Source organism: Pomacea canaliculata, linkage group LG11 (assembly GCF_003073045.1).
Source record: "Pomacea canaliculata isolate SZHN2017 linkage group LG11, ASM307304v1, whole genome shotgun sequence".
Classification (NCBI taxonomy): Eukaryota; Metazoa; Mollusca; class Gastropoda; order Architaenioglossa; family Ampullariidae; genus Pomacea; species Pomacea canaliculata.
Window position 1 is genome coordinate 13,052,217 of NC_037600.1, and position 14,621 is coordinate 13,066,837.

The window sequence follows — 14,621 nt, forward strand, 5'->3', positions numbered from 1 at the left end:
TTGTTCAGTTAGCATGTCTGTGATTTCCCTCGTCACACTTGTCTGGAATGCACGGACAAGTCCCCGTCCTCTATTTACACGACGAAAAAAGGGACTGTACCTGATTTCGGCTAAATAGAGTTATCCCCCTCCTCCCTTTAACGCTTTTTAGAAGCAAAACAAACTGTTAATGTCGCAGTTGACTAGTCAAATCATAGACGTCGGTATCTACAGATGTTGACGTCGAATCGTTTCACGTGTAAGCTTCTGGGTTTGGTTTTTAGTTTTTCCTCTCCTAAACTCTCCCGTAGGTTATAATGAAAATATTGAAAGAAAAGAGTTGAAACCCTTTACTCTGTGCGATCCAAAATTACAGCCACAGGTGACCTAAAGTTTCTACGCAATGTTGATTCATTTTATTTGAATGAAGTAACGTTTCAGAAAATTAATCTGCACTTTTCACCTCAAGACCAAGATACAGATTAGAATATTTGCTGTTGTCCTAAACAAAACTTTGAAAGATATGTCGACAGACTTTTGGGACTAGGGTGAGTTAGACGTTGATTCTGATTGCCCTTCTAGAGATAGTCGATGATCAGTTGGTTTATTATTGGTGTTGTGTGTTTGTGTGATTTTTATGCGTTTTTCTTAATCTGTGATCAGAAAGCTAACATAATGGCTGAAGTCGTCTCAGCATCGTTACATAGTCTGTCCAACTTACCTGACAATATTTTGTTGGAAATTATTGCCTATCTTCCCGTTCACTGCTTGGGAAGACTGGCTTGTGTAAGTCAACGGTTTTGCAAGATTGTTCAAGATGACATGATTTGGAAACGCATGTTCTGTAAGCAGTATAAGGTACATTATCTTTTTATTCTTTGTAAAGTTCATAACTGTAACTTGTTTTAAAAGTTCAGGCACCAGTGAGACAGATCAGTTGAAGCTATCCCTTAAATCAATTAAAATTTGAAAATACATTATTTGTATTTTTGTTTTTAGCTGTAGATAGCTGAAAACTTTTAATAAATGTATAGGGTTTTGATTGATACAGTTGAAGAATGAATTTGTTTCTGGATAAACTCTTTTAACGTCATTAGTCATTATTCTCACTGTTTTATAGTTTAATCATACTATTCGCTCGGAGATTCAGAATTCTACATGTGTAATGAAAGAGCTTTATTTTTTATTACAGGTTCATTTACAGTGCTTATTGTTATCGACTAGTTTTGGTTGTTAGAGCTATTGTGCGTGTGTATATGTGTTCTGCAGGTGGTATTACCACTTCCTCCAGGAGCTGAGTCGTGGCGTAGTGAATATCAGCGACTGAGTGACCAAGCTCCTGTTGTACTATGCCAAGTGCTCAGAGGTCACAGAGCTGAGGTGCTGCATGTCAGCTTTTCGCACAGTGGTCACATATTTGCTACTAGCTCCAAAGATGGAATAGTTATGGTGTGAATTTATTATTTCAAGTGGATTTTTATTTTAAACAAAGTGTAATAATATTAATGTTAACATATATAGGACCATATCCCAGCCCTATGGACAAGCAAACAAGGACACATGAGGGTCACACACATGCACTGATGCCTGCAATGTACCATGCAAACGTTCATGAAATGTAATTTTGGGTGATATAGAATATGTCACCAGCAGTTGCTCCCATCTTGCTTCATTTAAAAACCTATAATCCAGGCTGCAGATACTCCTAGCCACACCATTATTTTACTTCCAGTCATAAAACAGATCATGTAGGTTTGAATCATGTTTGTTTTTCTTTTTTTTTTTCCTGCTTATAGGGTAGTGTTGCATACAGCTCTGCAGCTACTTTCAGACAAGATAGAAAACACCAACAAATATCTGAATTGAGGAACAAATATAATACGAGAAAAATTATTAACTTAATTTCCAAACATACATTAAAACATAAAAAAACAATAAATCTTCATTTAATGATAAAAGTTTTTCATCACAGTTCACTTTTGTAGAAAGTTCTCTTTAAAACCTCCTCCGTCAGGTTTGGATCTCCAGCATCAAAGTACACCAACACAATAGTCTTTTCATGGTTCCCACTGCTTTCAAAGTCCAGCAAGATCTGTCGCACCAATTTATGAAGAACATGCAGATAAAGGAAAGAAAACCTTGGACCAACACCAACGAAAACTGTCAGGTTCCCCCCATCCCGTCAAGGACATAAGCAGGAGCAAAAATCACTTTCCTAGCCCTAATCTTCAATATTAATGCTAATAATTTAATGTTATTAGAGCCTCTCAGTGATGTCATTAAATCCAAGAAAAAGTGGCCATCATGAGTTGCTGACACCCTCTCTCGTGCCAATGCACACACCCAGGCAAATCCACTTTGACATCTGACCACCTTTTCTTTTTCCTTCCAAACAATCTAAAAAGAAAAATAGCAGGATTGTGACAGGTAGTTTGCAAAATGCCTCCTTAAAAAACCAAGTTAACAAGGCATTGTGTGAGACAATGAGATGATGTATATATATGTGGATAATATAACAGATCATAAAGTTGAATATAGGATTGTAAAGTTTAACACCTGTCTGTGTAGCAGTTATTAAATTAAAGTTACTAATGTTATACAGAGAACAGAAGAAAAAAATGTCTTTAATTTTTTTAATTATTTTATAATGGCTTACTAAATGTTCCTCTGCCTTGTAATGTTATAAGAATGTTCCATTGTAAATTAGGGGCTTATTGATGAATGAGATTATTAAATCATCATTTTCTAATGTCTCCCATTTTTACAGACTTTGAAAAGAAGTTGACAGCCCCACCGTTTTCTGACCCAGGTATGGAAGGCAGACATTCCTTGCTCACTGCAATTCAGTGTCAACACAGTCCATAGGCTGAACTGGGTGTACACTGTCTTCTCACAGTTCAGCATGTCTGACACCAAGCTACTTGTCTCAGGCTATCACAGCAGCAGCTTCAGTGCCTTTGGCCAACTTGCTGTTTTTGATTTGCAAAGTGAGCATAAAGCTGGAGATGGCTTTGAACTAAGATTTCCACGGACCCTGCAAGGGTAGAAAAACTAATGCTCAGGGGAGGGGTAAAAACCCTAACTGTTTGAGTTGGAAACATATCTCACCTCAAGAAAGAAGTCTTCCTCCGCAGATTATTTTATATTCTCCATCCTTACTGTTTGTTCCTTGATCCCTAAAGCCAGTAATTTCTGTTAGTTTGGTCTGCATAATTTTTATAAAAATAGGAAACTTAGGAATAATAAAATATTACAGAAATCTTTTCTAATAAGCATCATATTTGCACCAAAGAAGTAGCTTTAAAAGAAGGTAAGATTTTGGGGGCAACCCCTTCCCCTCACCTGCCCCAATTGTAATGCTTCGGGTATAGATACCCTTACCACCCCTTTGAAACACCATGGAGTTATCCACTGATGAATATCAAGCATGTGACTTTTGAACTAAAACAAATTAGAAGTCTAAGTTATTTAGATTACTGCATTTATCTTGAAATAACCTGATTGTGTTCAGGCTTGGAACTTGTCTCTCTCGTGGAGAATGACCCTTTGGATCTCTATGGTGCGTGGTATGATGACAATCACTTTCTGTCAGGAACTATCCAGCAGACTGAGAATGACACATCTATTTCATCTATATGGTTAAACAAGGTCAGATATCTTTACCTCCCCTTTCTAATTATAGGGTTGGTGCAGACATATGCTCAACAACCAAAAAAATGGAACTTGGTAGTACTGGTGAGTCTGCATGCTAGATCTGTTCTTGCAGCTGACACTCATAATTAAATTTTAAGATCATGATGTCATGGATGATATGTGTAGGATGTTTATGTTAGAACCTTATTAGCTCTAGATTATAAATGCATTTTTCAATTCCCATCATGAAAGTATTTCTATTCTAAAATGTTTTTGGCACAAGCTATTAGTGTTTTAAATGTATCCTTTTGGTATGTATAATTTCTATAATTAATATTATAACATTTAATACTTTGGTGCAGATAAGTGGGACTTCCTCAGTCAAAACAGCTGGCGTGGCAAGTTGCCTGTATCACTTCCAGAATGTGAGCAGTGGCTGCATTCGCACTATCTTGCTGGCTGACTGTTCTTCCCCTCGACTGCCTTTGTTGACAACTGCTGAATGTGGTCAGAGTAGACACAGTGCAAGCGACTGTTTTGAAAATAGCTGTGACAAACGGTGGCCTCTGACCTTGGAAGACGAGTTACACAACACCACACTAGGCATGGGATTTGAAAAAAAATCGAGTGACCATAGCAGTGGTGGTCAAAAAGCTGCTTTGGTGCCAACATTTGCAGGGTCTTTTATGCAGTCTGTTTCATGTGAACATGTAGAATCATTTGAAAGTGCATTGGATCAGAAACAAACAGGAAGAACTTCAGCCGTGCAAATTTCCACCCATGAAGGCAAGCTGTTAGTATGCTCTATGAGCTTAGACACATATGCACCACATGTGATAGGCATCAAACGGTTACAGATGGAGAAAATTAAAGACAGCATGTCAGCAGGCGAGGGATGGGTTGAACGATCAGATGGTGTTCAAAATCTGCCAGATATGCATGCTGACATGGCTATAAACCATCAAATTGATTCCATGGATCATGAGATCAACGTACATGGACGTATTGTGGGCATGGCATTATCCCCAGATCATAGGTAAGAAGTTGAAAAGTTTGGACAGCAGTTGAGAAACATTAATTATGTCTTACAAGTAAAATGTGATAATAGCTTTAGCTCTGTGGTAATAATCTTAATTACAGTACTACAACTTCAGGAAATAGTTTAGTTTTTGCTATTTTACAGGTTTCTGTTTTTCAACATTCGAAAATGGCCAAAACACTATACCATTACAGATGTGATGGAGCCACCACCGATGTCAAAGAATATGGAAGTTCGTGTTCTTGACCTTCAATCTCTGCAGGAAACAGGCTCTGTGTTTAGTTCACATAAAGCTTTCTCCCCCAACCATCAGTGTTTCTTCGTCTTCTTGGATGTCAGCAAGCACTATGTTGCAAGGTGTGCTACAAATGCAAATCTTTAGCCTTATCATCCCAAAATGACTACTCAGATTCCTCCATACATCTAACTTATTAGTCATTTCATGAAGTAGGACCAAGAAACCATAAAAGCAGTCATATATATATATTCACATTAACCTTTGACTGAGAATGGGAAAGATATAACTCATTGTGGTGTTGGTAGAGACACTAAAGCTGTGGAAACAGGAAAAAGCCATTAAAATGTATATGCCTCTCCTTAACATTTTAAAAAATAATTTCATTTTAATCCATGTTTCTTGAATTTTAAAAATGTAAAGAATTCAATGGCATAGTTGCCATGGATACAAATGAATGTAAGTGGTTCCCCATGTGTAGGACATGGCATAATGGAAGGTAGAGCACCATCCTTTACCTTTCCTGATGAATACCAGGGATAAGTGTACTTTGCAATCAGCTAAAATGCTAGTTAGCAACAGATCCAGGCTACTGAACCTCCCCCACATTTTATTGACAAACAGCTGTATAATATTTCATGAACAGTTCTTTGGCAGCAGAAAGAATGTTTCTCAAAAGTTAAATTTGCATATTTTTGTTGTTACTTTGTTTAAACAGTGGTGCTGAAAACAAGCAGGGCTACCTGTGGGATCGTGACTATAACGTATTTCTTGGTAGCTTCCTCCACTCGGATGTTGTCAGTTGTGTGGCATTCAATCCATGCAATGAGGAGATGCTAGTTACTGTTGGTGATGATTTTCAAATCAAGGTGTGGCGGTCACGGAGAGCAGTTCGTCAGAAAGCAAACTGACTCATTTCAGACTTTGATCTTACTATGTAGGTATAATTGATGAGTTTTTACTCAGTGACAATGATACATCAGCTGTTAATTCAGAAGTTAAGGATTTGAAATCTATGAGATAAATAACATGCATATGTCCATGATTTGTTCATGCTTAAAGATTTTGTTTAGAAGTTATTGTGAAGTGTGGCTAATAAAATCTAAGACAGCAGAGATAATTACTTTATTTTGGAAGAAAGTATGTTTGGTGTATGAGAGCCATGGGGCCGAAATGTTCTTAGGGGGAATTAAGTGACCTATGAAGTAGCCATGTATTGAATATAATGATAGCTGGAACTCGAAAGGTACAACAGAACAATAGTCGACACTGCACTTTACTGTGCAGACCACAGTCCTTTTAAAAAAAAGAAGGGTTAGTAACGCAAAACATAACAGTGATAGACTATAACTGTTTATTTAGTTAGGTGAGATTTAAAAAAAAAAATTGCATGATTTTGTTTTTCAGTCATAAAAATTTAGACAAAAATTGGAAATACAAGAACAATGTAGAATATTATATTGTCCGACAGGGAGTTAACAGATTTCATCATTATCATCATACACTGCTAAGATAACCTGCATCAACACCCATTATTAAATGTTGAATGTTAAACAAATGCCCTACAGGGGCCAGAAGAGGCTGTGGTGCACGATTGTGGAAAGGGTGGGAAGTACGAAAGGGAAAACCCATTGCTGAATGCTGCTATTTTCATTGTCTCTCTTTCTCTCATACAGTTCCAAAAAGTATACAGAAACCGTGTCTTCTCTAGAAAGATCGATTCGTTTCATTTCGACCTAATTCATATCGACAAAAATATTTGTACGGCGCATGCGCTTATCTGCCCTTTGTTGTGAAGCTCTTCAGTGGCTACGGCGACAGGATGAATGAGACTAGGAAGCACAATGTTTTTATTTACAAAAAAGAACGGATTTTCGTGAATATGCAACTACTGCATTAAGGTGACTTTGAAGGGAAATTTTCAAGTATGGTGTGTTTAAGTGTCTGTTCCCTGTGTTGTTTGTGAGTTAGCAGGAAACGGTACGTGTAATCACTATAGCGCAATAACAACTTTCGATATCACTTTATAATTCTAAGATAAGACTTTATTTGTCCCAGAGGGCAATTCTGGTGCAGCTCAATTAAAATTAGAATTCATACACAATTGCATGCACAAAACTTTTCATGTCTCATTCGTAACCTATTCAAAAGTCGTGTAGCTAAACTGGGCCTGGACATCGTGCACTGATGTAGTTTCGTGTAAACATTCCCTGGGTCTGGGGTTTAAGCTATGGGAAGTTATTTAAAATCGATTAGACTAGATAAAGGTTACAAATGTTACAAAATTTCAGTTATATAACAAATGGGGCAGAAGTACATTTTTTTTACACACTATACTAAGCAAAAGATTAAAATAGTTAAACTTTTTGAGGTGCTCGGAGAAAGGCGTTACAAGTGGAGATTCACACTAATATATTTCATCTGCACATTTTTCGGAATTCGGCCATGTAATGACAAAAGGGCGCACCTGAGTGAAAGAAAATAATAATCTATTCAATTGTGGTAAAATCTGAATGCTAAAGGGTATATATATATATGTTCTATAGATGAAACAAATGCACATTTTCATAAAAGCATTGGTGTTCATAGTATATATATATGTGTGTTATGTATGTTGACTGTAGGAATTTTGAAAGGCAGGATCATGGCTACAGAATTCCTTACACTGGACATACACTTAAAACTGTGCAATCTTCCAGACAGTTTGTTGCTTGAAATCTTTTCGCATCTATCTCCGAAATGTTTGGGACGACTGGCTTGTGTCTGCTCACATTTTAGAAGGATTGTTTCTGACGAGCTTTTGTGGAAAAACATGTTCATTCGTCATTTCAAGGTATTTCTACACAATCTGTGAATTTTAAAGTAGAAAAACTAGTGTAAGGCTACATTACTTTGTATGCTTATACAATTATACAGTTGATGTGCAGTGGACAAATGATCAAGTATTTTGGCCATTAAGTAGCTTCGTAGAATTCTAGCTTTGTCTCTTACTGTCATCTATGTGCCAGTAAAGAAAGTAACTAAACTACATTCATTGTGCAACTAAAATTGAGAAAGTAATAGGAGAGAGAAGTTTTGGTTTGTGTCCTGCAGTATATAAGAATGCTCATTAAATATGGGTTAAATTTAGGCAAAAGCTTTAATAAGTTTCAGTTTTGGTTTAAAGACCTCCTAGATTTCTATTCACAGGTACCACAATCAGTTCCACTGCTGCCAGGAGCAACGTCATGGCGTATTGAGTACCAGCGACTTTGTGACCGAACGCCGGAAGTACTACATCAAGAACTGCAAGGTCACACAGATGAAGTGCTGCATGTTAGCTTCTCACACAATGGCAGGATGTTTGCTACTACCTCAAAAGATAGACATATTATGGTCAGTATTATATAAGTGTTAAAGTTCATGCATGGACATCTGTATTAATATTACAGTTATTGCCAAGACATCTGTATCAATGGTGCTGTTCGTGTCAAGATATTATGGCTTTCTTGTTTGTAGGAACACTGTCAATTTTCATAAATGATGTGTTAGTGGTAAAGCGCTAAATATTTTTGAATGGAAAAAGATAAATGGAAATGTCCCTAATGGGCTTAGATGTAATGAACTGTATATGGTTCTAGGTGTTTAGGTCATAGCATGTACAAGAATCCATTTTTCTGCTTTTACTTTTTGTTAAATCAGTTCCTATTACTGTTGGGTCGACAGAGGGAGATTTTCAGTCTCTGGTCTGAACAAGCCTTGACCTGGCTACTGCTGTTCGTTCTTGCCATGTATGACACTTTCAGTCCACTAGCTGCAGTGAAGGCTGTGGTCATCATCATCAAGTCTGCAGGTCCCCAGAGTTTTAGCTCCACTACGTCAGTCAGGTAGCTGGCTGTAGGTAATCAAAGCTTGAACATGTCTGCAGGATGTGCTCTAGGAGTCAGCACATGGTGTTGTAGTTTGAAGAGGATGACCTGCTCTTTGCCTTCCAAGCTGCCGTAAGTCTTCAGTATCATGTCCCAGTTTCAATGTAAAACCAAGTTCTTTGCTATTGAAGAAGATTGCTCACCTCTGGACTGCTTCCTCATTCTCATGTACATTACAGTGGGAATGAATCCACTGGAAAGTCAGGGTTTCTCTGGAGCTGAGAGTGGTCAGTTTCCTTTCTGATATCTTGCACTAGCTGTCTGATGTCTGACTGGAAACTAGACCACCTGGTCAAAGTTACCGAAGAGAGGAGACCTCTATCAGTGCAACAAGTGGCGGAGAATCATGCTGCTGTCCATCCCCAGTAAAGTCCTAGCAAGGATAATTCTAGAGAGACTGAAGAAGGCACTAGACAAGAGATTGAGACCAGAACAAGCAGGGTTTCGCCAGGATAGATCATGCCCTGACCAGATTGCCACCCTCCGTATCATCCCCTCTATATAACTTTTGCGGACTTTGAGAAGCCTTTGACAGTGTAGACATCTGGAGGCTGATGATCCACTATGGCTTTCCACCAAAGCTCATAAACATTATTCAGGGTTTGTACAAAGACTCGTCGTGCGAAGTAATTTGCCACAGCAAACTCACTAAGCCTTTCGTAATGAAGACCGGCGTAAGATAGGGTTGAATATTATCACCAACAATATTCCTCATAGTCATAGAATGGATTCTGCGCAAGACAACAACATGATATCTAGTGGACCTTCACCAAACAGCTAGAGGACCTGGACTTTCCAGATGGCATTAGTCTCCTCTCTCATCGGCAACAACATGCACAAACCAAACTGAGTAAGCTAGCAGAGGAGGCAGAGAAGACTGGCTTAAAGCTCAACAAAAAGAAGACCAAAGTGATGAAAATCAACAGCAAGCAGGACCTCCCAATCTAGCGTCCTGGAAACAGACTGCTTCATTTATCTGGGGAGCATTGTCAACAAGGACAGTGGAGCGGATGATGACATCAGAAGCCGCATCAACAAGGCCAGGCATGCTTTCAACAGCTTACCCCCCATATGGAACTCCCAAGCATTATCCTTCTGCAGTAAGACCCACATCTTTAACACCAATGTGAAGGCAATCCTTCTGTATTGTTCTGAAACCTGGAGAGTGACAAACACCGTCAACAACAAGCTCCAGACCTTTACCAACTGATGCCTATGCCATATTCTGGGAATAAGATAGCCTGAAAAGATCCAACAGCAGCCTGTGGAAAATAACCAACCAGAATGCCACTAGCCAAGACATCAAAAAGTGCAAATGGGGCTGGATAGAACACACCCTTCTGTGACACCATTGACAAACAGGCACTTGACTGGAACCCTCAGGGGAAGAGGAGAGTTGGGAGACCAAAGCAGACTTGGAAAAGAACAGTAGAAAGTGAGGCAAAGGACATCGGAATCACATGGGCCCAACTGAAGGGGGCTGCCTAAAACCGAGTCCGCTGGTGAGGTGGTGTTGTGGCCCTATGCTCCTTGAGGGGTAACAAGAACTAAACTAAAACTAACCTATAGTTTTATAAGGAGTGTGTGGTGAGGTAATCTTTTTAGCTTTTCACCTTGAGCACTAAGCATCCTTCATCCATGGAGTGGAGTGCTGTTGTTTTCTCCAATGCAGTTATTGGGATGGTTTTTAGCCCTCCTGTGATGAGGCAGAGGGCAGCATTCTGCACCGTTCAACCTATGTTGGTTCTAGCAGCAGTTGTCCATGATGAGAATACATACTCCAGGTATGGCTGCACACTGCTTGTGCATACTGGCCTCAGTAGTCTGCTAATTGTGCCCCACTGGATTCCAGCCAGCATTTACATGATGACCATCTTCACAGCTCTGTTCACCATGCCGGTGAGGTGTGGTGTAGTATTATAAAATTATGTTTTTGCATATTTCTTATGTATGAACCATACATAAGAAATATGCAAAAACATAATTTACAGAATTTGCAGAACCTGCTCACTTAACTTTTCTGTAGTATCTGATATCAATTTTCTATGTTAATTCACTTGTCCATTATCTTCGATTTATTTTCTTGTTTAGATCAGGTATTATTTAATACACTTTAAGCACAGTTGCATAAGAAGTTGTTATTTGCTATTATTAATACACTTTTGATATTCACATGCTTGGTTTTGTTATTCAGGTCTGGAATGTTGGGAAATCATGCACGCTTAAGTTCTCACTGAACATGAGCATCTTTGGCTGGCAGCGCACTAGGTGCCCCAAATTCAACAAATCTGATACATTGCTACTGGTGTCTGGACCTACCCTCAGTTCTGGGGAGATTGCTATTGTGGACCTTGAATGTAAGCTTTAAATAATTGACTGCATATTTTGATGATTCATGTGCTACATTAAGTCAGCGATGTCATGTTGGTGATACTAGGAGCCAAGAAAATCTGCTGTGTGAACAGAAAAAAAAGTAAATTAGTAAAAATTTGTTTTTATTATTTATGAACATAAAATGTGGATTTCTCTTGCAGTTTGGGTTCTTGTCACATTTATTTTTAACAATCCCAACCAGAAAAAAAGAAAACTTTTTACCTCTCACATAAGATGTACTCCTACCAGCTGAACCCTTTCTTTCAGTGCCCAATGCTTAGCAACTCTGCTGTACAATTATGGTCTAAGAATTTACTGTTTGGCTTAGAGAAATCCTTGCTTTGTCTAATAGAAACAGGAGTGCATAGCAGCACAAACATCAAAAGGAGGTTGATTCTTTTGTCAATGTGTTTAAGTGATTGGTACCATCTGCAAAATGTTACAACTCTAGGTTGCATGTGAATGAAGTCCAGAATGACAAGGTTAAGGGATAAAAGACTAGTGAACATTTTTGCCAAATTTGAATTATCATGAGCCTCTTGTTATCTTGTCTATTTTGCTTTTTTTTTTTTTTTTGGTGTGGGGATGTTTTAATACAGATCACTGCGTTCGTGCCACGTTCACAAATGACCCCTATTGTGTCAATGGTGCATGGTACAATGACAGCTACTTCTTATCTGGTGCCTTGAAGGAGGTTGGCCTTTCGTTCATTTCATCTGTGAAAATGAACAAGGTTTGTATACAGCCTTGCTGCATTCCAGCGAATTGAGTTTCCATGTTTTTTGTTTTTTGTTTTTTGTTTTGTGGCATGGATATCTTTCAAGGTTTTAGCAATTTATTTTTAGTTCATTTTTCTTGGTTGTTTGCCAATAATCCTGCATCTTTTGGTTCAAGATATTTATTTTTGTATATTTGAAAGTCCTCTTCTTTCCCATTTTCATGTTACAGGTTTCTCAAGAATCCAACTCAGAAAATGTGGATTTGTACCATTTCAGAAATTCAGGTGGTAGCTTCATCTCCAGTTTTATAATAACTGATCTGAACAATGCCTGTGATTATAGATTTCCTCAGGTTACTTCAGATGAAGCAAAAAGCTTGGGACAGTTCACACACAGTAGCACCCATTGTAGAAATAACTCCAGTGGTAAGAGTGAAGCCAGTGATTGCTGCATCATGGAGTCAGACATACAAAGAAAGATAGACACTGTCAATGGTGGCACAGGTGACAGAATGAAGATAGCCTCACCTGAAGACAGGCTGCTTATTTTCAGCATGGGTGTAGACATGCATGTTCCTCATGCTGTTGGTATCAAACTCATGCATCTAAAGGATGTTGAGATGGCACAGAATTGTCAGTTCCCTGCAAGGACCGTTGGTGAGGCACCACAACAACTGGAAGGACGAGCTGAGAAGCCAGACGACACCATTGATCACGTTATTGACATGCATGGACGCATCATAGACATGGCTCTTTCTCCTGATCAGAGGTACTCAGAGCATAAACATTTTTTCTATGACCAATGACAGTGCAAAAAGAAAACCCCAACAGCAGACATGGCTAGAGTTATTTATTTTCTTCTTGCATACTTCATTTCCACTCGAAATGATCAGGAAATTAATGAAAAGGAGCATGATCGCAATAATTATATGGATAATTTTCAACACATCAGCAAAAGCAAACTCTTGTTTATTTTTAACAGTAATTGTGTGTAAGGACCCATTGGAGACTATTGTCACATAATCTATACTTTAAATAATTCTTACTGCCTTTTATTTATATAATACAGCTCATTGCAGTGACAACTGTAAGTCCTGATCACTCATAAGTTGTGATAATCATCGATTTTCAGGTATTTGTATGTGAACACTCGTCCATGGACACAACCCTTGCAGAAAACCAGGAATGTTCGAAGATCTTTCACAATTGCACAGGAAATCGAGATCCATGTCATTGACCTTTCAACATTTCTTGAAGTGGGTTTGGTCTTCAGGTCACACAAGGCGCACACTAAGGAGTATAATTGTGCCTTCCTGTTTTTGGATGTCAGCAAGCATTATGTGGCTAGGTGGGTGCCAAAACTTGACATGTAGTTGATTTGGGGAGAGCCTGAGGTATAGGGGATTAACGACATATATCACACTATGGACAAAAATTTTGCATCAGCTGTTCTTGATTCATTACCTAGGACAGACATTTATAATGGTGACTCTAGCATCATTCTTTGGCAGAACTAGAGAGTTTATTAATGCTTCATTTAGAACTGATGCAGTATGCTAAAAGTGTAAAACAAATTGCAGTGGTGATTTGTACCTCGCCCTAAGAGCAAAAATATTCTCAAGTTAGTCCAGGAGCAGAGTATTCAGTTAGAGGAAAACCAACTCGGACTGTATTAGAAGCTACTTGACTAAGTGATTTCTGTTCAATCTTCTTTTTGTTGGTGTCTTTGCAGCGGGTCTGATGATAAACAGGGCTATTTATGGGATCGACATTATGGCATTTGTCTCAACCACTTTCCACATGACGATGTTGTCAACACTGTTGCTTTTAACCCATGTGATGAAGAAATGCTGGTCACTGTTGGGGATGATCATAAGATCAAGGTGTGGTATTCGCGGCATAAGAAACGCCAGGTTAAAGGTTATTGTTAAAGTTGTTTACATTCTGCTTTTTTTCATGAATTACCTGTGAAAAATGTACATTTTTAAAAATCCTAAAGTATTACATGATTAGAGGACAGGAAGATGGGTACTTAAATTGCTGTGAGAACTATTCTATGATTTTTGTTTGTTTGGATAGCTTAGTGTTTTGTTGTTGCATTTTAATGTTTAACTTCATTTTGCCTGAAGCTGGACTGTGGAGATGCCAATTACTGTTTAGGGAAGAAGAATATTAAGGGGAACTTGTTTTGTTAGCAGGCACTACAGCAGCTCTTGGCAGCAAAAAGAATTATGTGTTGCTAATGCTGAAACAGCATTCATAGTGTAGTGTGTCAGACATGTCCTGCTGGGCAAGTTTAGAAAGCCAATGGAATGAAGTATCTAACACATCAGTCCACCGAGTTGATTAGAGATGCTAGAGCAATTAAAAATATTATTGACCAGTTAAGACAAACATGGAAAATTATTAATGAGAAAGATATTGACAATTTTGGATCCAGTTGTAGGGTATTGTCCAACTACTTTAAATGTACAATACTGAATTACGTTTGGCATAATGCGAGTCTTAAAATGTAGGTACCTTGAGTATTACATCAACCATGAGGTGTAAACTCTGTTTCTTGATACATTTTGAAGTTTGCAAAAAAAAATAATAAACCATATATGGAAAGCAACAGTAAGCAGTGGATAGATGACTTTTGAATGTGCGTGTAGAGGCATGTGAGAGTAATATTGTTTGATCTACAGGCTATGTCATTCAAAAGTTTATTGCTCTGGGAAAGAAATCTGCAAAAGA

At 38.3% G+C, this 14,621-nt stretch overlaps 2 protein-coding genes across 11 annotated transcripts; both read left to right on the plus strand.

Annotated features, from left to right (window-relative positions):
- The first annotated feature begins 58 nt into the window (after positions 1 to 58).
- LOC112575200 (F-box/WD repeat-containing protein 5-like) lies at positions 59 to 6,001 on the plus strand. Of its 8 annotated transcripts, none has more exons than XM_025256878.1 (8): positions 59 to 527; positions 643 to 837; positions 1,249 to 1,428; positions 2,789 to 2,966; positions 3,491 to 3,627; positions 3,975 to 4,648; positions 4,796 to 5,008; positions 5,605 to 6,001. In XM_025256878.1, exons 2-8 carry the CDS (start codon positions 655 to 657, stop codon positions 5,795 to 5,797), a joined length of 1,758 nt encoding a protein of 585 aa, XP_025112663.1. In that variant the 5' UTR covers positions 59 to 527; positions 643 to 654; the 3' UTR covers positions 5,798 to 6,001. The 8 variants fall into 8 exon arrangements, 7 of the variants coding, with proteins under 7 accessions (XP_025112663.1, XP_025112664.1, XP_025112666.1 ...); XM_025256879.1 differs by having other exon boundaries at positions 59 to 361; XM_025256881.1 differs by having other exon boundaries at positions 59 to 250.
- Positions 6,002 to 6,675: 674 nt separating this feature from the next.
- LOC112575089 (F-box/WD repeat-containing protein 5-like) lies at positions 6,676 to 14,499 on the plus strand. Of its 3 annotated transcripts, none has more exons than XM_025256650.1 (8): positions 6,676 to 6,787; positions 7,511 to 7,719; positions 8,076 to 8,261; positions 10,989 to 11,151; positions 11,767 to 11,900; positions 12,116 to 12,654; positions 13,018 to 13,233; positions 13,618 to 14,499. In XM_025256650.1, exons 2-8 carry the CDS (start codon positions 7,531 to 7,533, stop codon positions 13,814 to 13,816), a joined length of 1,626 nt encoding a protein of 541 aa, XP_025112435.1. In that variant the 5' UTR covers positions 6,676 to 6,787; positions 7,511 to 7,530; the 3' UTR covers positions 13,817 to 14,499. The 3 variants fall into 3 exon arrangements, with proteins under 3 accessions (XP_025112435.1, XP_025112434.1, XP_025112436.1); XM_025256649.1 differs by having other exon boundaries at positions 6,683 to 6,866; XM_025256651.1 differs by lacking the exon at positions 6,676 to 6,787 and adding an exon at positions 6,797 to 6,816.
- Positions 14,500 to 14,621: the final 122 nt, after the last annotated feature.

What these genes read in the sequence shown, in the direction of transcription:
- LOC112575089 (XM_025256650.1), top strand. Translation starts at nt 7,531, where the DNA reads ATGGCTACAGAATTCCTTACACTGGACATACACTTAAAACTGTGCAAT. An exon ending in TGTTCATTCGTCATTTCAAG is followed by an intron (nt 7,720 to 8,075) that starts GTATTTCTACAC and finishes TTCTATTCACAG; the next exon opens with GTACCACAATCAGTTCCACT. An exon ending in TGCTATTGTGGACCTTGAAT is followed by an intron (nt 11,152 to 11,766) that starts GTAAGCTTTAAA and finishes GTTTTAATACAG; the next exon opens with ATCACTGCGTTCGTGCCACG.
- LOC112575200 (XM_025256877.1), top strand. Translation starts at nt 571, where the DNA reads ATGATCAGTTGGTTTATTATTGGTGTTGTGTGTTTGTGTGATTTTTAT. An exon ending in CCAAAGATGGAATAGTTATG is followed by an intron (nt 1,429 to 2,788) that starts GTGTGAATTTAT and finishes TTTCTGACCCAG; the next exon opens with GTATGGAAGGCAGACATTCC. An exon ending in GCATTATCCCCAGATCATAG is followed by an intron (nt 4,649 to 4,795) that starts GTAAGAAGTTGA and finishes GCTATTTTACAG; the next exon opens with GTTTCTGTTTTTCAACATTC.